Below are 24,189 nucleotides of genomic sequence, written 5' to 3' on the forward strand. Positions count from 1 at the left end.
ACGCCCCTGGTGCAAACACAAGCGCACCGGTCAAGTTGATGAAAGCGGCCCCTTGATTCAAAGATTCTCCCTGCTTCATTTCCATCAGACTAGCTTGGACGCAGCTTGTAAAAATGAATTACCCTTCGCTCAGGCTCACAGCAGCATGGGAGTTCCCTTGTGATTTACAGGAAAGCAGCCCAGCAGACTCTCACGCGGCTTCTGGGACCTCCTTTTATTAATGAAGCTGGCTTTCTCTCCCACTGAAACGCTGCTTTGCTTCCACACCCCCACATCCAAGCCTTTTTTTGGCCGCTCTTGGTTTGACATCAGCATTTGAATTCATGTCATAGGTCAAAAACATAATTGTCATATGAGGTGGAAATTTTACAAATCTCTTGGAATAAAATAAAAAAATGAAACAGCTGAAATGGATCTGGAAATGGAACTACAAGACATTATAAGACTTGAAGAAATGCCCAATAGGTGCATAGATAAAGACATATGCTATGGCTCTTTATCTTTACAAATACAATCACACAAACACAAAAGATTCCAGGATGAAAAGAATTTTCCAGGATGTTGACATCTTTATTTGATGGAGACTTTAGGTCACAAGGTCCAGCTCATGATGCCTGAGAGAGTAGTTGCCTAGTCTTGTAAGCCCCTACAACAATGAGTCTATTCTGAAGGGATGAAAAAAAGTGGCACACTGTTATGAGGACACATTCATATACTGAAAGCCAAAAACCTGTTGCGAGACGACAACAAGCACCAAGGCCTTGTTGTGCTGTGTCATATGTAGACAGACACTGTTGCTTTGCGAAAAAAGGATGTGGCGCTGCACTCCAAAAGACAAGTAAAGCTGCACTTAACATTACCAAAATACTTCAGTATATCTCAATTTAATTTACAAATGTAGACAGTTGGTTAAAAATGCGACTGCTGAATCTATTTGCAGGCACTTAAGGATAGCATGGAGAACAGCCAGTGACTGTGTTTGTCATTCTTAAGGAGGAGCAGCTGATTGTTGAGTGACATGGTGACCTACCCTCTTCCTGTTTTGCCATATCTTCAGGGTTGCTTTCGCTGTCAGCGTCGTAGCCCTCCTCCTCACCCGGGGGCTTGGCACTACTACTCTGCGACTCATCCACCTCCTCAGACAGATCTCCTGCTGGGGCCGCCCTCTCAGCCAACACCTGCAGCTTCTGACGAGAAGAAGGGTGACACAGCAAGAGGAAGAAGAGGAAGCAGAAGACAGAACAGCAGACGGTGAGGTAGGAGGAAAAAACAAAATAAATGGCGGCCAAAAAGACACGTCTACAGAGTGCTACTTCTTAACTGGATGACAAAATTAAAACGATAATTATGCTAACAAGCTCTGCGTGACAATCTTGGGCAGAGCAAAAACACAGGAAGCACAGGAAGAATTACTTGAAGAATGTTTTCAAATGATGTTGGAAAATAAGTAAAAAAACGCCATGAGACGAATATCAGCTGACTTGCGTGGCACTCACAACCCAGATCTTTTCACGTGTACAGTTAGTCATCATATGTAAACATGAGCAAACGCCTAGCTGCACACACACATTTACAACTCTTGAACTGTTGGTAGAGAAAAGTGGCCGACTGTGATACAATCCCCTGGGTTTAGAATGAAATTGCAGGGGAAACAAAGATTGTGAGGAACGAGCTGTGATGTAAGAGTTGTTTCAGAGAGAGAAATGATGAAGTGAACACCACACTTTGCAGGGCTCAGCTAGAAAATGAACTAAGCTCCTTGGAAATGGGTAAATCTATTATATAAGAGCTTGAACCTCCGGAGTTGGATCAAGCTTAGACACAAAAGCATTTTAAGACGAAGGAAAAACAAATCTGTTGGAGCAAGAGCAACAGCTAGTATTGAGGGCACAGAGCAAACACTCATCTAGTTGATTTAATCCTCACCTGTAGTGCACACAGCGGTTTTGAAATTGGGCAGATAAAGGTCAAGTAGGGGTGTCATTGTGTAAATGTATGGCAGTTCCACTAATGAGTTGACGGTTCAGCCAAGTTATTGCCTCGTGAAGTCAAAAGTGAAGAGTCAGGAATTTAAAGATCCAAATAAGTCACGACAGTTCTGGTTCCAACTCTATTCATTTTCCTGCTGCATCAGGAAACAATATTTGTTACGAGAAAGGCGCACAAAGAGTGCACACCTCTGCCAGGGCCATTTACTTGATTCATGATTTATTGTATCCTGTGTTTTGAAAAGTGTTGCATTATGTCAACAACACACAGAGGCACTGATATATACTTTGGACAAGACAATTCAATTTATGAGTTCTGGCTTGCAAATTTCTTTGTTTATGGGCTCAAGTGTTTCTTGAGTCCCACTTGTCGGGTTAAGTGACACGTCTTCTGTGACAGCCTGATGTCAGACTTCCCCATTGCGTTGTGCTAGAGAGAGATATATGGTGACAGGAGTCCTAAATTATGGAATGCACAGCTGAGCTAAAGCGACAATAGTTCATGATTACGACACCAAAGCAATTAGATATACAGTAACATATATCTACGTGAAGCCATTACAATGCATTCATAGCACTGAAACATGACTAAAAAGAAGTTTGTGGCAGTCTGTTACAAAACACTACTTTATAGAGATGGACGAAAGCAGTCTATAAACGTAGTTATCTTCAGTAATCTTACTGTTGCTACGTTCTGATTAAATAACTACATAGAATAATGACTATTTAAAGAAAAAGTTCTTAGAGTCGACTTTTGGCCTCTACTTAAAGTAAGTGACAGTGTAAAAAAAGAATTATTAAAATAAATAATAGAGAGAAACGACATTAACCGCAAATCTAAAAAAACTTTATTCAATTCAATTCAATTTATTTATTTTTTTATATTTTTTAACTATTGACCCTTCAGGAAAGTAACTGTTTGTCAGAAGGGGGGGCGGCGCAGTCATTTTTTTTGCTCGCATTTGTACTTTGATTTTTGTTTTTCATTTTGTTTTTTTATCAGCATTATGTATGTAAAAAAAAACACTAAAAAGATTATTTAAAAATTAAAAATAAATTTTCATGTCACATTTCATGTCAGCTCTTGTGACTTGTGATCTAAGTTTAATGTCATCATCTGTTGAGAATCAGCATTTTTCCATTCTTATGCAAATTATATTGTTGTTTTGGTTATTCCTGCCTATCCAAGTTGACCTCATGCCCCACTATTAAACATGTTCTGAAGCCGCCTTTGGTCATGAAGCGCATTACAGTCTGTTCCAGTGACTTCAGGCACAATACTAATTCCAATCAGACAAACACTGATTATTCGTTTTTATTGAATAAAGAATGGTAATCAAACAGATTCAATTAATAGAGAATAGATACCATTCATGTGTGTGGAAGCAAATAACAGAGACAGCTAACACAGTTTCTAACACCTGATTAGGTGATAGCTTGGTAATGCTCAGCTCAAATGACACGAGAATGTAAAGAGTTGCAGGTAGTTTCACTCACAGTGTCTCCAAAGGCAGGACTCACCCGGTCTGGCTTCTCCTCGGGTGGATCAAGGCAAGAGGTCACCTCAGCCAGGGCCACTCTCAGGAGGGAGTCAAAAAGGGGTATAGCCAGGTCAGAGTTCACCACACCTGACCGGGAGAGTTGGTCTCTGACTTCCAACAAGGTCTCTTCCACAGACTGGAGCTGAAGGGGAGAAAAGTTGGTCCTTACTTCAAGACAGTAGAAACTATCCTAAACCTGAACTCAGAAATACCTGATAAGAAAGTTCCGGCTCCGTTCTCTGTAGCGCCGAGTTAGAACTATGAAGACAAATGGCCAATAAGGCCTCAAGAAGACGGATACTCTGGAGTTGCCACTCTTCCTCCAGCTTCCTGGCAGGATCTTTAGGTTTTGCATGAGTGAGATGGGCATCAGCTGTATCTTGGGTGGACTCTTCATTAGCCAGGGTGGAAGTGAGTAAGACTGAGGACTCTGGGCTTCCTTTACTTTTACCATCTCTCTTTTTCTTTGCTTTCCCATCTTTGGTCTTGCATGAAAGCTTTTGAATCACCATGGTCATGAGGCGCAGGCAAACGTCCAGTCCACCCAGTCGAAAGAACTGCCTTTGGAACAAGGGGCTTGCCAAGTAGACCCAGCGACAGACAGACCAAACATCTGCCGCTCGACGCACCTGCTCTTTGGAGGGCAGCGTCACGCTATCTGGAGATAGATAGGCCAGGCGACCACCGAGGGGTTCACTTGCCGTGCTGTCGTAACCTGAAGTGTCTTCAGAGTCATTCGCCGAGTCCCGGTCAGAATCGGCTTCTTTACTGACACACAGGAAGGCGACACACAAGAAGAGATTGATAGCGTGGAGTTGGGTCTCCACTTGGCTACGGCCTGGCCCCCGTCCCTTTCCGCTGCGGGTCTTGTGTTGGGGATACGTTTCCTTCAAGCCTTCGTAGAACTTGCTGAGTCTCTTGGGGCCTTCACCAGCTCCTCTGGAACTAAGATCCTCCGCCAGGCCTAAGACTGCCTCTCTCTCCTCCGCGTAAGCACTTTCCAGTTCATGGAACATGTTGCCAGATTGCTGGTGCCCAATACCAATAATCAGAGTCTCAAACACTTTCAAAGCCAAGGAGCACGTCTGGTCCAAGTGCACCAGCTCTGTCATCTGGTTAAGACCATTACAGCTGACAAACAGATCTCTGATCACCCTGTAAAGGGAATGTAAATGATAAGCATTACTGGAATGTACAGAACAGAAAGGAGGCATATTTATAAGTGAATTATGTTCCAACCAAGCTCCTAGAAAGGTATCAACTTAGAGTGAAGGATAGTATACTCTTTAGACACAGGTCATCACATAAAAGCAATTCATTTAAATACCAGGAAACAATAGGTGCACTCAGACTGAAACATGTTTAGTCAACCGTTACTGAATCCTTAGTGTTACATACATATGTGTCCAAATTGTGAGCGTCTTGAAACTTGAAGAAGCAAAAAATATTCAACTGCGTAGTAGACAGCAGTCGGAAACTTTCAAAGCGCTGCAGATTACATTACTGGCATTCGTCATGAACGAGAAATTTAACAGCCCAGCCATAACTTGCTTTGCAAGAGTAAATCGATTGAAATAGTGTGACTTGGCTGAAGTGATGACAACAAACCTCCACCCAACCACCTATTGCGATTATTTCCTCATCACACGGCCCAGACAGCAACTTAAGACACTGACTTATCATCTCACACGTTAGATTTTCTTTATATATATGTCCATCTATTACACAGGTGCGGTGTGTGTGTGGTCAGGTGTCAATCTGTCATGTCAGAATGATCATGCAGTCAAACATCCTTACACAACCAATCAATAGTTTACCAGGTCCCACTCAGAGCCCAAAGCCATGATAAATTATTGAGCAGCATTAGGAAGTAATGAGTCCAGGAGACATATCTGATGACAAATGAGACAAGTGGATTTGTCCCAATTATATTTTAATGAGGTAATAATAAATTATGGTTGTTATTCGATGGAAATAACAATCCTTGAACGCAAAATATGGCAACTAGAAGTAAAATCTCTCAGTTAAGACTTATGTGTAGAAAGGCTTGCTTATTCATTTTGGCAGATCAGACTTGGTCTTACATGAGGCTTGTAAGGTGTGAGTGGGCAAAGAAATCCATGTAAAGACATTTATTTGGCCGACTATATGTTGAAAGGAGCTACAACATGCTCCATACTTAACCCATATTTCACACCTATGGTACAGCATCACAAGCACAAAGCACAAACGTTCCTTGGGTTTCACGTGGCTTGATAAGCCGAGCCAAAAATCATTGTCAAATTGCTTACCTTGACTTGAGAAGGCCTGGCAGCGTTTGCAGATATACCAGTAGTACTTCCACCGGCAGGCACTGAGAGTGATAGCTGCAGACTTGGGTGCAAGCCGTGGAGACCCCGAGCTGTTGAGCATGATGGGCCAGCTCTACCCCTCTCTGCAGCACTGGGTTGAAGATATGTGTGTAGAGCTGCCACTGAATGATGGCATTTCCACGCAGAGTAAGGTGGCACACGTGACTGGCGATCTGTTGACTTAGTTGCCAGTCATCGCCAAATACGATCTGTTGGTAGGCCTCCAGGGCATCCCACTTCCACAGCATATCCTCAGTCCCACCTCCACTTGGCAGAATACCCTGAGAGCGGTAGCACAGACTGGTGGTCGCAGCGGACGGCTCCCCATGCTGCAACGTTTCCTCCAGGCCTGGCAACTGGCTGCGATCCAGCGTGCAGATATTACAGGACGCAAGCTTGGCTTTTTCTGAGGGCTGACCTCCACCCAGTTGGTCCAGTATCAATCGGGCCAGGACGCCGAGAACATGAGATTGGTAACTACGCAGCCCAGGAGCTTGGAAGGCATGAAGCAGTGGTCCTACCACTGAGCGAGGGTCCATACAACAACAGATACCAACAGCCTGAATCCCAGCAAGCACCTGCAACACAGCCGGCCCGCTGGGAGAAAGTCGTTGCAAAAGTCTGAGGCATTGGTGAGCACAGGCAGCAAGGCAGCAGCAACGCTCAGGATATCGCACAGTATAGCCCTCCATCCCATCCTTGTCTTCTCCATCCTCTTCGAATGGGTTACGTCTGGCCGCCTGTTTAAAAGCAGAAACGGGCAACCCGGACAGATCTCTGTGGTGATGCAGAAAGTGAGAATACTCACAGCGACGGTGACGACGCCGGGCGCACACAGACTGGTGCAACTGTTCTGACTTCGCCTTTTTTACAGCACTTATGATTTTGAATATCCCTGCAATCAAACCTCTTAGCCTTTCAGAGGCTTCAGACCCAACTTCCGTATCTCTGGCCCTCCCAAGTCCCTCCAGGCGTAAGACAGTCACTTCAAAAAGTTCCAGTCCGCGATGCTGGACAAATTCATGGATGAGATCCAGTGCCTGACTGAAGAAAAATGGGTTTGAAGTTGAAGCCTGCAGGCAGCCCAAGAGGACTTGAAGAACCCCTTCCAGAAGCTCAGGAAGAAGTAACGCACGATGTCGAAAACATGAAAAAGAAAAGTCGTCTTGAACCTCCTGGAGGGTTTTTTTGGGGCGCGGTGCAAAGGGATTCGTCTGCCTTTCTAGACAGCTACGTATTTTGAGAGTTGCTCGTAGCAGATCAGTCAAACTGCGTCTGAGACTATCTGGGAGTGTTTCACTTTGACTAACATCTACCGACATCAAATGCAAAATGGTACGCAAAAGCATTCTCTGAACCAGTGCAATGGGCTCTTCCGTCCAACCTCCTGCAAGCTCCTCTGCTCCCGTCCCAACGCTGCCCCCTCCTCCAGGTCCACAGCAGTCGCCAAACTCAGTCAATATCTCAGTGAGAGTTGGTACAACACTGACAGCCAGGCCGGGGTTGTGGCTGATGCTCATATCAAACTTACAGACCTTCTCCAAAAGTGAAAGCAACACATGGCAGAGATCAAAAGGGGAATTTTCCATGCGGTTAAAAATCGATATTGCTGCCGGGTCCGTCAAGGTTTCATGGTCAAAAGCCTGGGATCCAGGAGGTCTGGGATGTGGGTAGGGTGCACTCATGGTTTCAGTGTTAGTGCTAATGGAGTTAGATTTTACTTGTGCGGCCTCAGTTCGGTGATGCTGACAGCTTACCCGGATGGTGGAGCCATGCAGCCTGCGGCTCCTAGAACCCCCCTGGCTTGGGCCAACTTTGTCTTCAGCGTTAGTGTCTGAATCTGAGGTAGAAATCTGGGACCTCCTAGCATCCTTTACAGAGTATCTTTGGGCTGTTCGGCGATATCTCCTTGACTTCCACGTGCCACTGCCAACAAGAAGCTTTTTTCCTAAGTCCTGCGATTCTGTTGTGGTCTTTGGCCCGGCTCTGACAGGGACGGCCTTCGCCTCCCTGCTGAGGAAAACATCCAACAGTGACGGCAGGGTGAAATCTGGAGAAGAGAAATTACATGTCACACTTAATCAGGGACAAACATCTCTACAATCCACATTCCTTAGAAAACAGGGTATCAGAAATCTGTTTTTAAAATACGTTTGTCAACATGACAATATTTTATGAGATCATAATTTAATGCTTTTTGGTTACTTTCATATGCTTTGAATATGAATTCTAAAGTGATACATGTGACCAAACGCTCACACTGCAAAACAACAATGTGTTTGCAGGAATTAATTAAGGTAAAAAATGTCTCACGTCCATGCGACAGAGGATCATCATACCAATACTAAATACCAGTGTCATCGTAAGGTCAGAGAACTCTGGATGACCTCTGTCGAGTGAATAACACTTGCATGGGGACACAATGAACCCCTTTAAAAAATTCTGTAAAAATGTAGGCGACCACTGAGCTACGCAGAATCTTGGAATCACTTGAGGTAACATTTGAGTTCAAAATCAAAAACATTTCCTTTATGACAGTTCAGTTTTATACATCACCTTCCCTTGTCAAAAATATTTTTCGAGTGAGAACAGAAATATTCTAATACGCTTACATTAGCAAATCATGTCAGAGCTCACCTGGGGCTTTTTCTTCCTGCACGGGAATCTTCCAGACGAGCGGGAGCAGAGACAGAAGCAAAGTGAGCAGCTCCTCCCGGCACGTCAACTCCTGGAAGATCAACAAACACAAAGCGGTTACCTAGAAAGCCTCTTCAACTCCTCTCCTATAGGTCGCGCTCTGCCGTCACATCATGTCACACCCCCACTCCATGTGCAAACACGACAAGGAGCTGGAAACTACAGTTACACCGATGACGATGAAGAACTCCGGTTTTGCATCTGAAGCTGGTGACTGGCCAGCTTGGGACTGAGGAATCATCTCAGGGAGCAATGTAACATCTACCTGGAGGATCTCATGTCTGCATTCCTCACAGCAGGGAGAACCCACTTCTTCATGTGTTAATTAAAAACAATCAACAGCCACCGTGGAGGGTGAAATTAAAGTTACAGTTAGTAGTTAGAGCGACCTGGTACAGTTAAGTAGGTTCAGACATTTGACTAATTTTCAAAAAAGAACGATGGACGTTTTGCATCACGATGGGACATAAAGGCTGCTAGGGAAAGTTTGGCTGGTGTTTTTGGAGTGGAATGAAAGTATAAGTGAAAACTGAAGACAGATTTTTCATAAAATATTAATTAATTAAAATGATAATTATAAACATGAAAACACAGAACACAGAAAGCAGTAAAAATGTTGGGGTGATGTTATTAATTGTATCAAACTTTTTCAAATAATTTCAAGTAATACAAGTATGTCTCAAGAGTCTGCAGAGATATATTCCAATTCAATTCTGATCTTATTGCTGCCTAATGTCAGCTAAACAGTATAGAACTATTATACCTCTGTGCTACTGAGTGAAGTCAATGAAATGTTGAAATGAAGGTTCAAATGCCGTTTAGAGAATAATTATATGCATTTATATTTAAAGAGCAGATATTTAGCACAGAATATGTGTTACACAATGAAAAAAAGGTCAAATACATTCTGCATTTCTCCTCTCTTTATTACCTATGTCCATTGGCTTGTTAAAAAACATGATAACAAGTTTCAATAAAACAATTTAAAGGAGAACTTTTGATCACCTGAGACACGCAAGAGCCCAGATGAAAACAAAACAATATGCCAGTTAAATCAAAACACCATAAAATCATTACACTTTATGAAGTACAGCACTCAACTCATGTGCCTGACCTAGATCAAGGCGTGAAGCTGTACAGGAACAATCTTATTATATTAACTTGAGCTCATTCAGTGAGTTTATTTTATTTGGCGTCATGTGGAAAGTCCCTTACTGAACTCAAAACATTGCATTGGTGACAGAGAGAAACACAATGGTCACCTGACAGAAGTAACAACCTAATGATGGCCATATTCTACATTGTTCAACACAATAAATTCTATATATTTCCATGGATGGATGGAGTATTCCTGTCATGTTTTTTTGTAATCTGAAGAACAAAACATGAAGTGTGGTTTTGTATGAAACTCTAATCTGGCCGTTTTTGTTCAGGGCTTCTCTCCTGACAACTGTGCGGTTGTAGATGTGTTTATCTCTTACCTGGTCTATGATAGAATCCAGAGTGCTGAGGAGCAGGAAGCCACGTCCCCGGACCAGATACTCTCCTAGGGCGACCATGTGACTTTCCTCCTCGTCCTCTTCACGTCCCTCTGCTCTCTGAGCCACCGCGCTACACAGTTGATGTACATCAGTCAAGAACTCTCTCGCCAGTGTGTTACTGGCTCCACTCATGTCTGAGCTGCAACACAAGGATCAAACTTGTCAGGGTTAACTAGCTGGCATCAGTTGACCAACGTAGAAAAACAGAGAGACAACGCGTGTGGTGAATCCTGCTGATAGTTCAGACCAGATGAGAAACCTATAATACTGTGTGCAGCCTCTCTGTGTACAGGAAGTTGACTCCATCATAACTATAAAATGCATCACCTTTTCTCCACAGTGAATTGTACGATAATGTAATTGCATTGGAAAATACTAAATCTGAAGGACGCTATCAAGAAATAGCGCACACTAGTGGTGAGTAGTGGCAAGAACGATAGAATATTTGGGTCACAATATGATATTTACAATGTACTGTATCATATCGTGATATCTTGCTACATTGTGTAGAAGCAAAAACAAAACATCTTTTTTTAAAATCACACAATATTACTCCAACACTGACAAACTAAGTCAAAACTATTTGATTAAAAACAAATTCCATTTCTTTTTCGTTGCAATATCAATGCAATGCAAATATCAGTGCAATATCAAATATGAATACACATAAGTAGGAAGAAAATTACAACAGGTCTGTTCCTTAAAATGCAATGTTGCAAAGAAATGGGAATCTTTGTTTTTCCATTAACATATTGAAGTATCACACATTCACTGAACATACGAGGAACAAAGTGCTTTTATTTAGTGAGAACAAAAAACTACAACTTTCTACTCGACTAACAAAAAATATTTAAAAAAAAACAACCCCCAAAAAATATATTAAGTGTTAGAAAAATTATAACATAACATCACCATATTACTATATCTGACAGAATATACAAGTGCATTTTAGTGTGCATCCATGTCTGTCCCAAAGAAAAACAGAACGGCGTGAGACTATCTAGGCCAATGACATGAGAACTTGAGTAATTGAAAACTAGAAAACATCACAATTGAACAAGCTCAAAAAAATGTACATTTGCCTGCTGACGGTAAACTGCCTTTTTATTTTGTAAGTGATTCAATTATTAAGTGGTAATTACTAAGACGGTGTGGCATGGTGTGCTTCTCTCAGAACTAGGCTGGAATATACAGTCAAAGATTAAAGTTGGTGCTGCCAAGTGTGATCGAGCAACAACATGTTTGCCGGTATCACTCACACCTTAGTCTGAAGGTGTGACTCAGAGGCACATCTAACGTTTAACACCATGAGAGGTGCCGATTGAGAGAAACAGTAAAGCACAATACAATGGCAAATAAGAATTAAGTGGGATAGTTTAATATTTTTGCCTGCAATGCTTGAGAAAATTAGGCCAAGGTCTTGCTCAAAGGTGCTCTGGTTTGCTGGATTAGTGCGGTATTACGGTGAAAACAAAGCTCAAGTGAGTACTACTGAGCTTTAATCTGAAAACATCGGACAGTGTGACGATGTCACTCGTGGGCATACGATACAAATCAACCCTCTCTGTTCACCCAGTCACAAAGAAACAGAACACATTTTGATGTATGTCAGACTCTGACTGCAAACACACCAACGCGACCAGTCATCACTTATCTCATGCTTTTCCGATTTCACGGTCATCAAAGTGACCAGCAACTACCAAGCACAGAGGCGGAGAGACATTAAGAACAGAGAGCCACTGAGAGATCGGCAGGAAGATGAACATTTTATATTCCAGTCAACTAAAACGACTCCTCTCTATGAACCACAGATCTCTTGATGTGTCTACTTGAATAAAACTGCAAAACTATGTTTAAAAATCAGCTTTGAAGTCTGCAGGGTTTGAGAAATCTTGAAAAATCACCTGCTGCTAGCTTCCCGCCGCGCATTGCAAATAAAAAAAAAAACAATGAAGGTCTCAGCATTAGTCATACTTCTGCCCAATATAACAGAGGCTGCTTCAAAAGGCACATCACCCCCCTCTACAGGCCAGTTATAACATAACAAATTCCTTTTCCTTGGACTACTAAGAAATTAAAATTGACTTCAACATGGCTGGACTTCAAATGAATTTACAATAATAGGGTATTCATTTCAGACTTCAGCTGAACGAGCCTTTTTAAACAGCACAATAAAATGTATCTATCTTACCTAGAGTTACTTGGGTAAAGTGTTAGTTTCCAGTCATCTTGCGTGCGCTCCCTGCGGGACCGCAGCTCTGCCTGCTGTATCTGCATACCTCGGCCTACAACTGCTGAGTGAATTTTCTGTTCCGCAACACAAATTCCATTAAATTGGAATTTCAAATGGAAGCTTTCCAGATTCGCAGCAGATCAGCGTATCACATGAAAGCATGTGATGTCACATGGCGAAGGGACTGGCCTCGGGAATAGTGACAAGCCCCCAGTGGCCTATAGAAGACCTCCGTGGACAGATGTCACACTAACTGCCTTTGTTTTTGTCCACAACACAAAGAGGATTTGATTTTTCACTGCAGGACTTTTGTATCTTTAATTAAGATCCATATGTTGGGTTTGATAGAAGCAGTCCTTTAAAACAATACGACACCGGTGTGGATTATGAATGGGTAATGAGATCTGCACTGAGACGCAGTCGATATCAGAGCTCAGCGTTATAACACCAGACTGTCTCACTGACTCTCTCTGGTCTCAGTAGGATTACTTCCAAATACATAATATATAACTTAAGACCTCTTCATATTAGTCTAGTGCAGTTACTCCAGACCTTATAGTGTTTGTGTCATTGAAAAAAAAAAGTTTATTTCGCTTCAAATTCTTGTGTCTTAGTGCATCTTAGATTTCACTGCACTTTTATTTTACATAAAATATTTTAATAAGAACTTTCATTTTAATGAAATAATCCATCACTTTCATGCAGCCATTACTAATCTAATATTATAATTCTTATTATTATTGTAGTAGTTGTTGTAGCATACTGTTCCAAAAACATAAAATAAAAAATATAAAATAGTCAATAGTCACTTTTAACCTCACATGACTTCCTAAATATTTTTAAAGATTTTAATCAAAACCATCCATATATTTTTAAAACTATTTTGCACAGTAATTCATTTCTTAGCCTAAGACCTGGGTTAAGTGCAGCATTGGCTTCAAAAGCAGCCTCCCAACTTTATCTATCTGTCCATAATCTAATCTACTGAACTCTGATCCTTCAGACTTTTATGATATAATTATTCAATTGTATTTTAGTGCCTTCGTTCACAGCTAAAAATATTTACAGCTATTTCAATTACATTTTTTATCTGTCTAAATTAAATAGTTTCCTTTTATATTTTTTATTTTCCACCAAACAAAAGTAACCGTTTTAGAAGTTCATGGCCATCATTTTCATTGATTTTCATTTAAAACAGAAAAAACATACTTCCTGTGTGCTATCGAGGCATTCATTTCTTCATCTTCTTATTTATTTTTAGATTAAATTGATTCTTTTTTTGCCTTGCTATAACTAAGTGAAAATGTTCATACAACATTTATTCATCTACATTGAAGTGCACTTAAAACATATATAAAATCTACACAATTATCTCTTACTTTTGACTGAATGTTCCATAAACAATTACACTGAATTATATTTGCTGCTGAAGCAAGTCATAAAGCAGCATTAAATAGTCCTCTGCTGAACTAACTAAAGAGTAGAAGTGGCAAAAGGACTCACCAAAATTTCAGAGCATCTTTGGCATTGCGGCTGGGTTGATGCTGCACGTAATGGAAGAGGCAGAGAAAGTTCTCCAGGCACTGAAGACTGATCTGAAGGGGAAAAGAACACAAATTGAATTGTCTAAATGAAGGGTTTAAGGATCATGTTTGCAATGTCCTGCTAACTAGTACCCACCCACAGAGGGTGACTTGAATTATTTTTTACATTTATTGAACTTGATTAGGGCATTTCCCCTTCCTGTTTTCAAATTTATGAGAATTTGTAGTTGAAAACAATTGTGTTAGGTCAGTTCCTCATTCATTCATTCATAAGTTATGTGGCTTCAATTTGGCTGTTCATTGACTTGCATGACATGGCAAATATTTTCATTTATAAACAACCACCCATCCAGATTCACATCACAGCATTTACACCCAAATTTATTGACCTTTCGAACAGTTTGTTTTCACAATGAACAGCAACCAAACATCGATTGAAAACACACCTGGATTATCTCACTCGGCTCATGCTCAAGTTCCCGAAAATGTGCATTTAGACGAACTTACCACTCTTGCTGAACTGAAGTGAGATGACCGATGGGATTGTTCTGAGATACTGATCGCTGACTAACAGACCCAGAATGGAGCCAGTGCGGCACAAATGAATTGACCTGGTTTACTGTCAAAATGTGAAGAGATTTATTGCAGGGCGTCAGCGGATTACGGAACTGATAGCCATCTCTTCAGAAAAATAGCTTTGTCTGAACATTTATTGGACATAAAGGGCCACGACAATAAGACCCGCATTTCGGATGGAAACGCTTTTAAATGTTGCTCTAAAGAATGCAAATGTGCATAAAGTCTTCATGACACCAGATCAGATTCAATTTTCTTGACATATTAGGGAGTGGCATCTGTGATCTCTGCGCATATTAAGTATTATTTCAAAAAGCTGTCTATTCTGAATAGCTTCAATAGACTATGATATACCCAAAGGACCTCAGCACCAGTACAAGTACAGTACTAAAACAAAAAGGTGAGTGAAGTACAAAACATTGAATCCAGGACTAGACATTTCATTTCAACAAGAATGTGGTTGACTTGATGATACAAGCAGTTAAGATCAACATGAAGATTCATGTAACATTTGCTCACAGGCCACAGCTGTTTACTCTAGCAACATGATGCAACACTGTTGCCATGTGACCAGATGCATGTCATCCTAAGTGCATTTCAAAATAAACCCAAGGTACAGCGATCACCACAGTGGTACCTTGGCTCTGAACGGTGCTACTACAGGATTGGAAATCATGGGAAAAAGACCATCTCTATAGATCTCTTTCGGGCAGGATGTGGAGGGGGCGTGGAGAAGTGTGTCCAGTTATTGGCTGCATTATGGAGGGCCGACGCCAGCATGGTTCGCGTTTTACAAATTACCATCAAAACAATGACATTTTGAAAATATATTTTAGAAATGGAACTTGTTGAAAAAAGCCAGGAAATGATCTGCTCAAATACATCATCATGTGAATGCAACTTTTAAGGAGTCTGCGATGTACTTCAATGCAACTTGAGGGTGTCACTCTGACAATAGGTGCGCTCCAGGAAACAAGGGATTCTCACATGCACTTCATCATGGCGAACATCATGGTTTCAAGACGTTCTACAGCCAGCACTCAAGTGGAAAACATGGTTACGAGGGAACAGAGGGGAACGTTTTGTCATTTACAGAAGCCAATCCGAGCCGCCCTCATGTCATGCCTCATGTCCTCAGTTCTTCATATGTCCAGCCGTAATACATGACTTGAGTTCCGCAAGCAACAGACTCTGTCATTATGATGCTTCTTTTGGGATTTTTCCACGAATAACACCTGAAAACCGTCATGCTCATGCCCACCCCCATGATGTGTTTATTTCAATGTCTCCACTTCATTTTAATGTTTGATCACGTGAGAGTTCATCTTTTAAAAAGATCATTTTTCTGATGGCGTGGCGGCTCTCATTTAAGCTGTGGCGGTAGTTTATATGTGGTGGCCAATAATGTTTACAATATTGTGCATGTTGAATGTTTTTTAACCTTTTTAGTGGCCCTGAGGTTATTCTAAAGAATGTTCTTGACAGTATCTGTTATATTGGGTTGTTGGAGTTAACAAATGTTTGCATGAGGAAAGCATTATAGGCCGGTCTTGTGTTGATAACATCTTCCTTTGAGTTACATTTAGAACAGATATGTGTGACTAATTTGCCATTTATCGCAAGTTAACTCATCTTCAGAGCGATTAATTGAAAGCACATTTTTAATCTACTGTTAATCCCCAGTAAAGCCTTGGTAAAAATATTCATCAACAAAAATCACGTGGAAAAATGCTTCTTAAAATGTGATGGGAGTTTAGTTTCACTTCAGCATGAAGGGTGGCCTCTAACACAAACTGAAATTGTTGCATAACCACCGCTGTACACTGCATGTCACGGCATTAAGGCAAATACTGGCATGAGGACAGGGAGTCGTTCCGCAGACCCGTGATGCGAGTTGAAATTAATTATTAACGTGCTAACTTATTCCCAAACATTTTCCTGTAAACCACCACTGTGAGGACAGTCATGAAGACTTGTAAAAAAGGCTGCTCATAATTTTCAAAGCAAACGGTCGGATGTTTTTTCACTGACCAAATATGAGGAAGTCCTTGTTTTGGGTCAAGTTCAAGCAAGCAAAAGTCATATAGTCCAAGAGGAAGATGGAATACAAGGAGAACAGGTCGGACCATGTGAACAACAAGACGTTAGATAAAAGGTCAGATGAACGGCGGAGGTACTGGAAAAAACTGCAACTTCCATTTCTTTATAAATTAAATTGCCAATTAAATAAAAGGATGGAGAATTTCACAACCAAGAAATTGCAGCTGACATTTAAATACATGCCACAAATGTGTGTGCATGTAAAACAAATTTTATCCTCAGAAGACTGTGGAGAACAAAACTTTTAACCCAAGACATGTTTTATCTTTGCACTGATCTTCAATATTTTCACCATATATGCTGTTATCTTTGAAGGGATGAGCCTTCATCTCCAAAAATCTCAATCTCTTCATCTCAAAAAAGTGTACACACTTTGCTCAGCCACGTTTCACTTTGCCACAGACACCAAAAGACTTCCCTGGTTTCACAATCTAATCTAAACTAAGTGGAAACTTTTAACATGTATCTGCATCTTTATGCCAGGTTATGCAACTTCAGCTAATAAACTAATTATGGCACGAGACAGCACAACCACTTCCTCTGTTCTGGTCTTATTGGTAACCATCCTGAACTAAAGTCATTCCAGAAAATTTTATCTTTCATGAAATATCGATCCAAAAATTAACATTGACCTCACTTTATGTTTTTATAGTGGTCACTATTTTCCTTCTTGTAAAAGGCCTCCAGAGAATAAACATTGATTCGTGTGAAACAACTGACTTGGGAGGCATCGGGGAGGCAGCCCTAAGCGTCTTGCTTTACACAAGACTCCTGGCACAGAGCCGCAAGCAGCAAGCTTGTTCTTTCAGTCACTACTACCGCTAAGACTAGCGAAAATAATAATTTGAAAGCAAATGAAAAGAACAAATAGGTTGATGAGAATAAGAAAATGATTTTGAAAATGACTGATAACAAAAGTACAAGCATACAAGGCAAAGGACAAAGGAAAATCATTTTTCAAAAAAGTAAGTGATCGAAAAAAATCATTACTTAAACGCAAACAAGGAAAAAGAAAGCTGATGAGAAAAAAATGAGAAACAAGAAGGTAAACAATCATAACAAACAATCATCATGTGTATATTACTATGTACTATAATGTATAAACATAGTATTTATGCTATGTATAAATGCCGGAGAAGTTGGATTAGTTGCTTCTCATGCCATGTGATGTCAATATATCATTGGGGGAGAAAAATCATATTTATACATCCAGTAATTTCCTAATACAGGCATTCCAAGACTAAATAACATAAAAAATGTATGTTAAGTTAGTTTCTTACATTTTGAACTTTTCATCCAACCCAATGATCATGGGAGCCTGGTTGTGACAGTCTGATGGCTGACTCATTCATGCCGGTCAAGGCTCTAAAAACTTCTCTGTGTAAGTGAGTACAACTTGGCAGCGGTAAAGAAAGCGATGTGATCTCCTCCTCGTGAGAGAGGACGTGGGCCTTTGGTTATGCAATGTTTTTTTTTTCCTGTTTGAGATCACTACTGATCTAATTTGCGATTTGGGTGATGAGCGTCATGAGGAGCCCTTAACGTTTCACATTTCCTCAGAAACTCAAAAAAGACAAGGAAAAAAAAACAATTTCACACAATAAAACAGTTTCCCATTTATGAAACACATGGTTTTGTAAGTCTGACAAACTCTGCTGGCCTGACCTTTCATCAGCAACATGTCTTGCTATTGCCTGAAATGACAGAACCTTTGTCTTTGTTGCTGTTATTGAGGGAGATGTGACGGGATGGAAAACAGACATAGGTATACTCCAACTCTAGACGGGACAAAAATGAATTATTCATGCCTTAGCTAATTGTTTGGAACTGTCCCAGCTAGCAGTCCGAGCTACACAGAAAGTCGTGGAGGAATAGAGAACTTATTTTATCACAAAATTCTCCAACACATTATGATAGAGCTTCAGAACAAGCTGAGGGTCAACTACGTTGAAGTGCCTTGTTAATGGAACACAAGGATTATGAGATGACATGAAACATCTGTGAAATTATATTCTGGGTTATAATGTCAAAAGGACGGATGAGCCCTGGCACAAAACACAATCAAATAAATTCTGTCGTCGATTTGTTGATAGATAATGGCATCTTACAACAAACTATAACAACATTATGTTATCATTTACAAGAAGACGGACTTATTAAACTGTTCATGGCAGAAAAAAATCAATAAACATGCTGTAAATATTTACTGCAGAGAAGCAAATCCCCTGCAATGATGCTACTCATTAACTGAGTTTATATATTAACATCTATACAGCACATTTTCTTGAGCAGTGAGTATTGACTATAAAACAACTCAGAATGATGCAGCATTTGGTTTAATATCGTGTACAACAAGTCAGCTAGAGCTTTAAAAATATATTCCCAATGTCACAGCCTTGTAGGACTGTGTATTGGCAGGAAGCTAGCGAACATTGCGTATCCCAGTACAGGAGTGACAATATGATATATTGCAACATATTACAATACTTTAAGAAGGACGATACAGTAATATTTGTTCACAAGAGCCAATATTTTGAGGATGCAAACTTTAAAATCTTGTCGCTACTTTGGATTTTATTGTTATTTTTGTTTCACAGACAGGCTTGTTTCAAGATGTCTCAGTAGCGTTCACTGGTTCCATGGCAGCTCTTGCCCATAATGCTACATCATTAAAATTCTATTCTTTAGAGTATTTGACTCTAGTGAGGCACATCTAACAAATCACATGCCGCTTGTCTTTGCTACTCTCTGAATGCTGTGGGTAATGGTATTATCTACTCAGATCCAAACATCGTAGTGATTATCTTAGCTGGTCGTGATGTACTAATCCAGGCTCATGAAATCTTACGGTCTTCTGCAAGCCGCTAAAGGGGAAGTGGAATTAGTGAGTACTCGCTGGAGAGGAGTCGCCACTCACCATAATATAACTCATAATATAAAAGGATTTATTTATTAAATATCAATGTTGTGATATTGATCTTATGATATCTCAAAATCATTTTACAGAAAAGTCCATCTAGAATGAGAAGAGCATGACCATGAAAAGTAACAAGAGAAGGTATGAGTGTTGGTGTTTGAGTAGTCGTTGAGCAACAACTGTAAAGGAGGTGGATTAGAATGGGTGTGACATGGTTGTCATATGATGGACTGGAGCACATCAATCACTGCTGTTGCACCTATCACAGATAGTGTGTCTATACAGCCAGTAGTTGAAAGTGGGGGGTTTTAGACTGACAGGAGGAACATTTGACTGAAACTGAAGTGATACTGGATCACAAGACCCAAAGTGACAACTTTAAAGCTCCATGGGAGAGAACATGTTGCAGTCTCAGATACAATGCTATTGTTTTTCCACACACCCTTTGTTTTTAAAGACAGCATTCATTCAAAGACGAGATTTAACCAGGTCAACTCACACTTCAGCCAAAAACAGAAAGAGGCACACAGCACGTGGAGTTTAACACATCCACAATCTAGATCAAACCATAAAAGTTACTGCACCCAGCCGATGCAATAAAGCTTTTTATTTTACAATGAAATGCCTAAAATAGACAGCAGCTGTTGTTGTTTACAGCGGCATGCAACTTTATTTACATCTACTCTGATGTACACATGCACTGTGATTAGTGGAATACACTCGATTCTGGTAATAATATTACCCTAAATAATGTGTTTTATATCTACATAGAGTATATCATAATGAAGAGAATCTGTCTGCCTTCGATCAGATGGACAGCAGGAGTTGAGCTCATTCACCCGTTTCACCTCATTACATATAAATTAATTGTGAAGTATGGAATAGTTGGGGCGCTGTTTAACCAACAGGAGCCTGCAGGAAGAGCCAGGGCAGAAGAGCAGGAAGAGTTTTCATCTGATGGCTGGTAATTCAATTCAGGAACAACTGTTTTGAGGTTGAATACAGCGCTGCCAGTGGTATATGCTGAAGGTAGAGTGAACAAACATCCGTTTTAAACACAAAAAAGGACATATTTACCTGCTAAACACAGAATGTCTCACTGGTACCCGCTACTCCAGTACCAAAACTTAAAGGGTGCCTATTGTGAATTGGTGCAGAGCCACGATTTGCCTTTGGTAATCATCCAAATTTCAATCGTCTCCAAAGTTATTGAATATTCAATAAATTATAATAGAGGGAACTTAGCAGGCACCTGTATCCCAACTGACTTACTAGTGTATTAACCATCATGTAGGTTCAAAAGCAACACAATGGACAACAAATAACAGTAGTTCTTAACCACATAATTCCATTTAACTATGAGGAGATGACTCTGATTCAATTGCACAACACCAAACAGCAGACTGTGAGCCATCACAAGAGTGCAATAATTGTGAAATAAATGGTGAAATAAAATAATATACTGCACATTACAGATGAAAATACTTTTTTTTGTTTTGTTTAAATAATTTTCATTTTTACTTTTTACCGGACTTGAATATCTCCTACTTGTGGCATTCTGGTGACTCCATACAACAATACCTCGACAAAATGGAGACATGAACTACCTTTTTTTTTCAGAACAGACAACATCATCTCAGCAGAAATACAGTGTGTGTCGATCGCTTTGTTTTTCCTTTCTCTCAGTTCGACTGACACATCAAGGTCCTTGAAAAAGTAACATTTTCGAGAGAACTTGCGGTTGTGAAACTAACATCCTCTTTTCTTTACTCAAAATGAAACATGAAACAAAGAGAAGAAGTAAAACATCAAAAAACAAAACCAATTCACGAATGATTCAGGTAAACACAAGAGGAAGCAGAAAGTGCTCCGGCTGCTGGTAGGCAAGTCATTCTGGGGAAATACTTGCCAAATTGTGGTTTTCCTTCTTAGCAAAGGTTGAGTGAGCAGGTTCAGACTATTTGCTTTAGTTTACTTATAACAAGGTCCACAATGATTTGTGAGATCACTCATCCTACACTAGGTGTAGTGTTTTATCACTACTGTAGTTGATGAAGTGGGCCGCCGACGGTCAGTGCAAAGTGGATTGGTACACATTTCATCTGTGAAGGTGCAGGGATGAGCGTCACCAAAGAAACTATGAGCAGGAAACGGAAACTACATGATCCTTGCTATTCAATCCCTGCTGTTTTGTGCTGTGTTTATTATTATGTACAAGACACTAATTGTTTCTGTGGATGAAGGTAAAGTAAATCTAAAAAAATAAACTCATGAAAGTACTGCTGCACAGAATGACTGATGAACTCTTCACAACTTTTCTTCTAGAGTGAAGTTCAAATATCTTCAGGACAGGACTTGAATATGCATGGTAATTTATTTCAAACTTTGCTGAGGTAGGCCAGAATATGGCTCTAATCATAAGCCAGGGCTAGAGCCAAAAGCTATACATTTTAAGAAATGCAACAGAGGGATTCCGCCCACTCTATAGTGGTCCTTTTTTTTTATTCATGCCATTCATTTAGAAGGTCAACTTTTAAACAAAACACGAAGAATATCATTGTTTCTAGACAAGGAATGAAGACTCTTTAAACCACATGTGTTGGTGGCCAATAATAATAATAATAACAAAAATGATAATAATAATGTTTTGCAACAGAAGTACAATCTTGACATGCCTTCACTCAAAAATTCAAATGAGCTGCTCTGTACTGGTAAACTGACAATGTAATCTGGAGCAAACATTCCAGGCAAAATGTCTTTCCATGAGGATCAATCAATCAATCAATCAGGCGAGTAAGTTTTCCAATCAGGCAGTGGACAACAGATGTAAGCCACGAAAAGGGGAAGGTGACAAGAAGATTGTTGTTCCGAGGCAGATGTCACAATAAAATCGTTAACATTAACACAAAAGGATAGCTTGCCGGTGTAGGCCAAGCGTCAGCATTGCCACGGCAACAAGCCACTTGGACAGTTGATTTATGTACCACCACGATAGGTGAGGACAATGAGGCTCAGTCTACAGTATCAGATAAAACATCCTCTTTCTGAAGAGGAACAAAGATCTTGCATGTGCTTTCTGAACCAGAGAATAGCACGGACGCCTTGAAATATCTCATCTTTGCCCAGCAGAGCTTTCCTAATCTGAGTCTTGTGATCTGGCTGCAATGGGTCGTCACAGAGCAGGAGGGTGTGTGCACATGTGCGTGGGTGTTTCAGTGTGTGTGTGTGTGTGTGTGTGTGTGTATTACAGATTTCAGAATCTTGTGACGAACCAAATTAATGCTCTGGCACAACCGCCTTATTGAACAATCCACAGAGGCACCTGCCTACAGCTCTGGGCAACATGTAACTGCTGATCGACCACTGTGTTTATCGAATAAACTAAGTGTATTAAAAAAAAAAAAAAAGATCACATAGCCTTCATTGAATTCGTTTTGCCAAACAGAATAAGGAAACGGAGTCCCATATTGTAGTTTTTTTTGCATGTATGAAGCAGTACTAGGCAGGTTAAAAGTGAAAGCGATACACAAAAGCAATAATAACATTAAAGCAACATTTTTTCCAAGTATTCATCAAAGTACCAGAAAAAGTAACACTACAATCACTAAGCGAGTAACTGAAGTCCTTTCATTCACTACCGATACACAGCATAAGACTCTACATTAGAGGTAGTTGAGAACCAAACCTTTTATTATGTCACCTGTGAGGGAGATATAGTGATCATAACAGCATTTGGAAGCATTGGAATATGAACATGACACAATAAAATACAAGCAAATACCTGACTTGATGCCAAATTGTTTTGGCAGCAGCAGCAGCAACAACACACTAACCTGCAGGTCCGCTCCTTGAAGCCTACAGTCCATGTACTTCTCCCATGCAAAGCAGAGGTCAGCCTGCAGAGGACTGGCCATGGTATCCACGCCTCCAGCTGCAGCACCGGTCCAGCAGACGAGGAAGTCGGAAAAACCAACACACTTTCCCTCTCCTCCACCGAACGGCTTGGACTCGCACCAAACCAATCCCCAAATATTCCCCTGAGTTTTTCATAGCACTTTCATGGTCCACCACTTCGCGGTCTCCTCCTCCAGTTGTTCGGCTGCGGGACGAAGCGACAGCAACGAATGAGAGGACGGTAGACCTGTCCAGAGTAGCCGACGCAGTGACACCAGAATTGAACCCGCAACTCGTCCGCGCGCAATAATGAATTCTGACACAGCTAGCATGCTAGCAGGAGGAGCGTCACTGCACAGGCACGCAGAAGCGCTTCACTTCCGGTGGTAAACAAACTTAAGAAAGTAAAACACCTGAGTGACTTATACCAAAAGCCTTTACTGACCCTTGGACTTTAACTTAATGTTTAAATAACATAAATAAGACGCTTCGACTACTAAATAACATATAATATCGTTCACCGGTAAAAACAGAATCCAAGTTTAGGGATCTTCCGGAACAGCTCGCGTTCGTTTGTCCAGCTTGATTTCAACTGAAATAGTGACAATATCTACATATCTGACCAGAGAATTTCAACAATACCAGTGAAATCTTCGGCGAAACATGAACGCATTTTACAGCCATCACGCATTTGTGGAGGTTATCGATTCTTCGCTGCGTCCCATCGCTGTGCACGGCAGCTGTCACAGCAGCGACACAAGCGCCGCCGCTATCCCGTTTTTAATAAGAGCACCGTTTGCCGTGCCG

At 40.7% G+C, this 24,189-nt stretch overlaps 1 protein-coding gene across 7 annotated transcripts in view; it reads right to left on the bottom strand.

Annotated features, from left to right (window-relative positions):
* lyst (lysosomal trafficking regulator) overlaps positions 1-24,189 on the bottom strand; it is a 48,741-nt gene that overhangs the window by 24,336 nt on the left and 216 nt on the right. For 3 of the 7 annotated variants that reach the window (XM_053874601.1, XM_053874599.1, XM_053874600.1), the window contains exons 2-9: positions 23,322-23,587; positions 13,855-13,946; positions 10,059-10,257; positions 8,518-8,608; positions 5,821-7,930; positions 3,742-4,684; positions 3,486-3,671; positions 1,031-1,187 (exon numbers count right to left, since the gene is read on the bottom strand). In XM_053874601.1, coding sequence (XP_053730576.1) covers positions 1,031-1,187; positions 3,486-3,671; positions 3,742-4,684; positions 5,821-7,930; positions 8,518-8,608; positions 10,059-10,257; positions 13,855-13,946; positions 23,322-23,402 — 3,859 coding nt within the window. In that variant the 5' untranslated portion in view covers positions 23,403-23,587. Of the gene's footprint in view, positions 1-1,030; positions 1,188-3,485; positions 3,672-3,741; positions 4,685-5,820; positions 7,931-8,517; positions 8,609-10,058; positions 10,258-12,309; positions 12,499-13,854; positions 13,947-23,321; positions 23,766-24,189 lie in introns of those variants that run through there. The other 4 variants (XM_053874604.1, XM_053874603.1, XM_053874602.1 and 1 more) reach the window with 4 other exon arrangements.

This window comes from Synchiropus splendidus, chromosome 9 (genome assembly GCF_027744825.2).
Source record: "Synchiropus splendidus isolate RoL2022-P1 chromosome 9, RoL_Sspl_1.0, whole genome shotgun sequence".
Taxonomy (NCBI): domain Eukaryota; kingdom Metazoa; phylum Chordata; class Actinopteri; order Syngnathiformes; family Callionymidae; genus Synchiropus; species Synchiropus splendidus.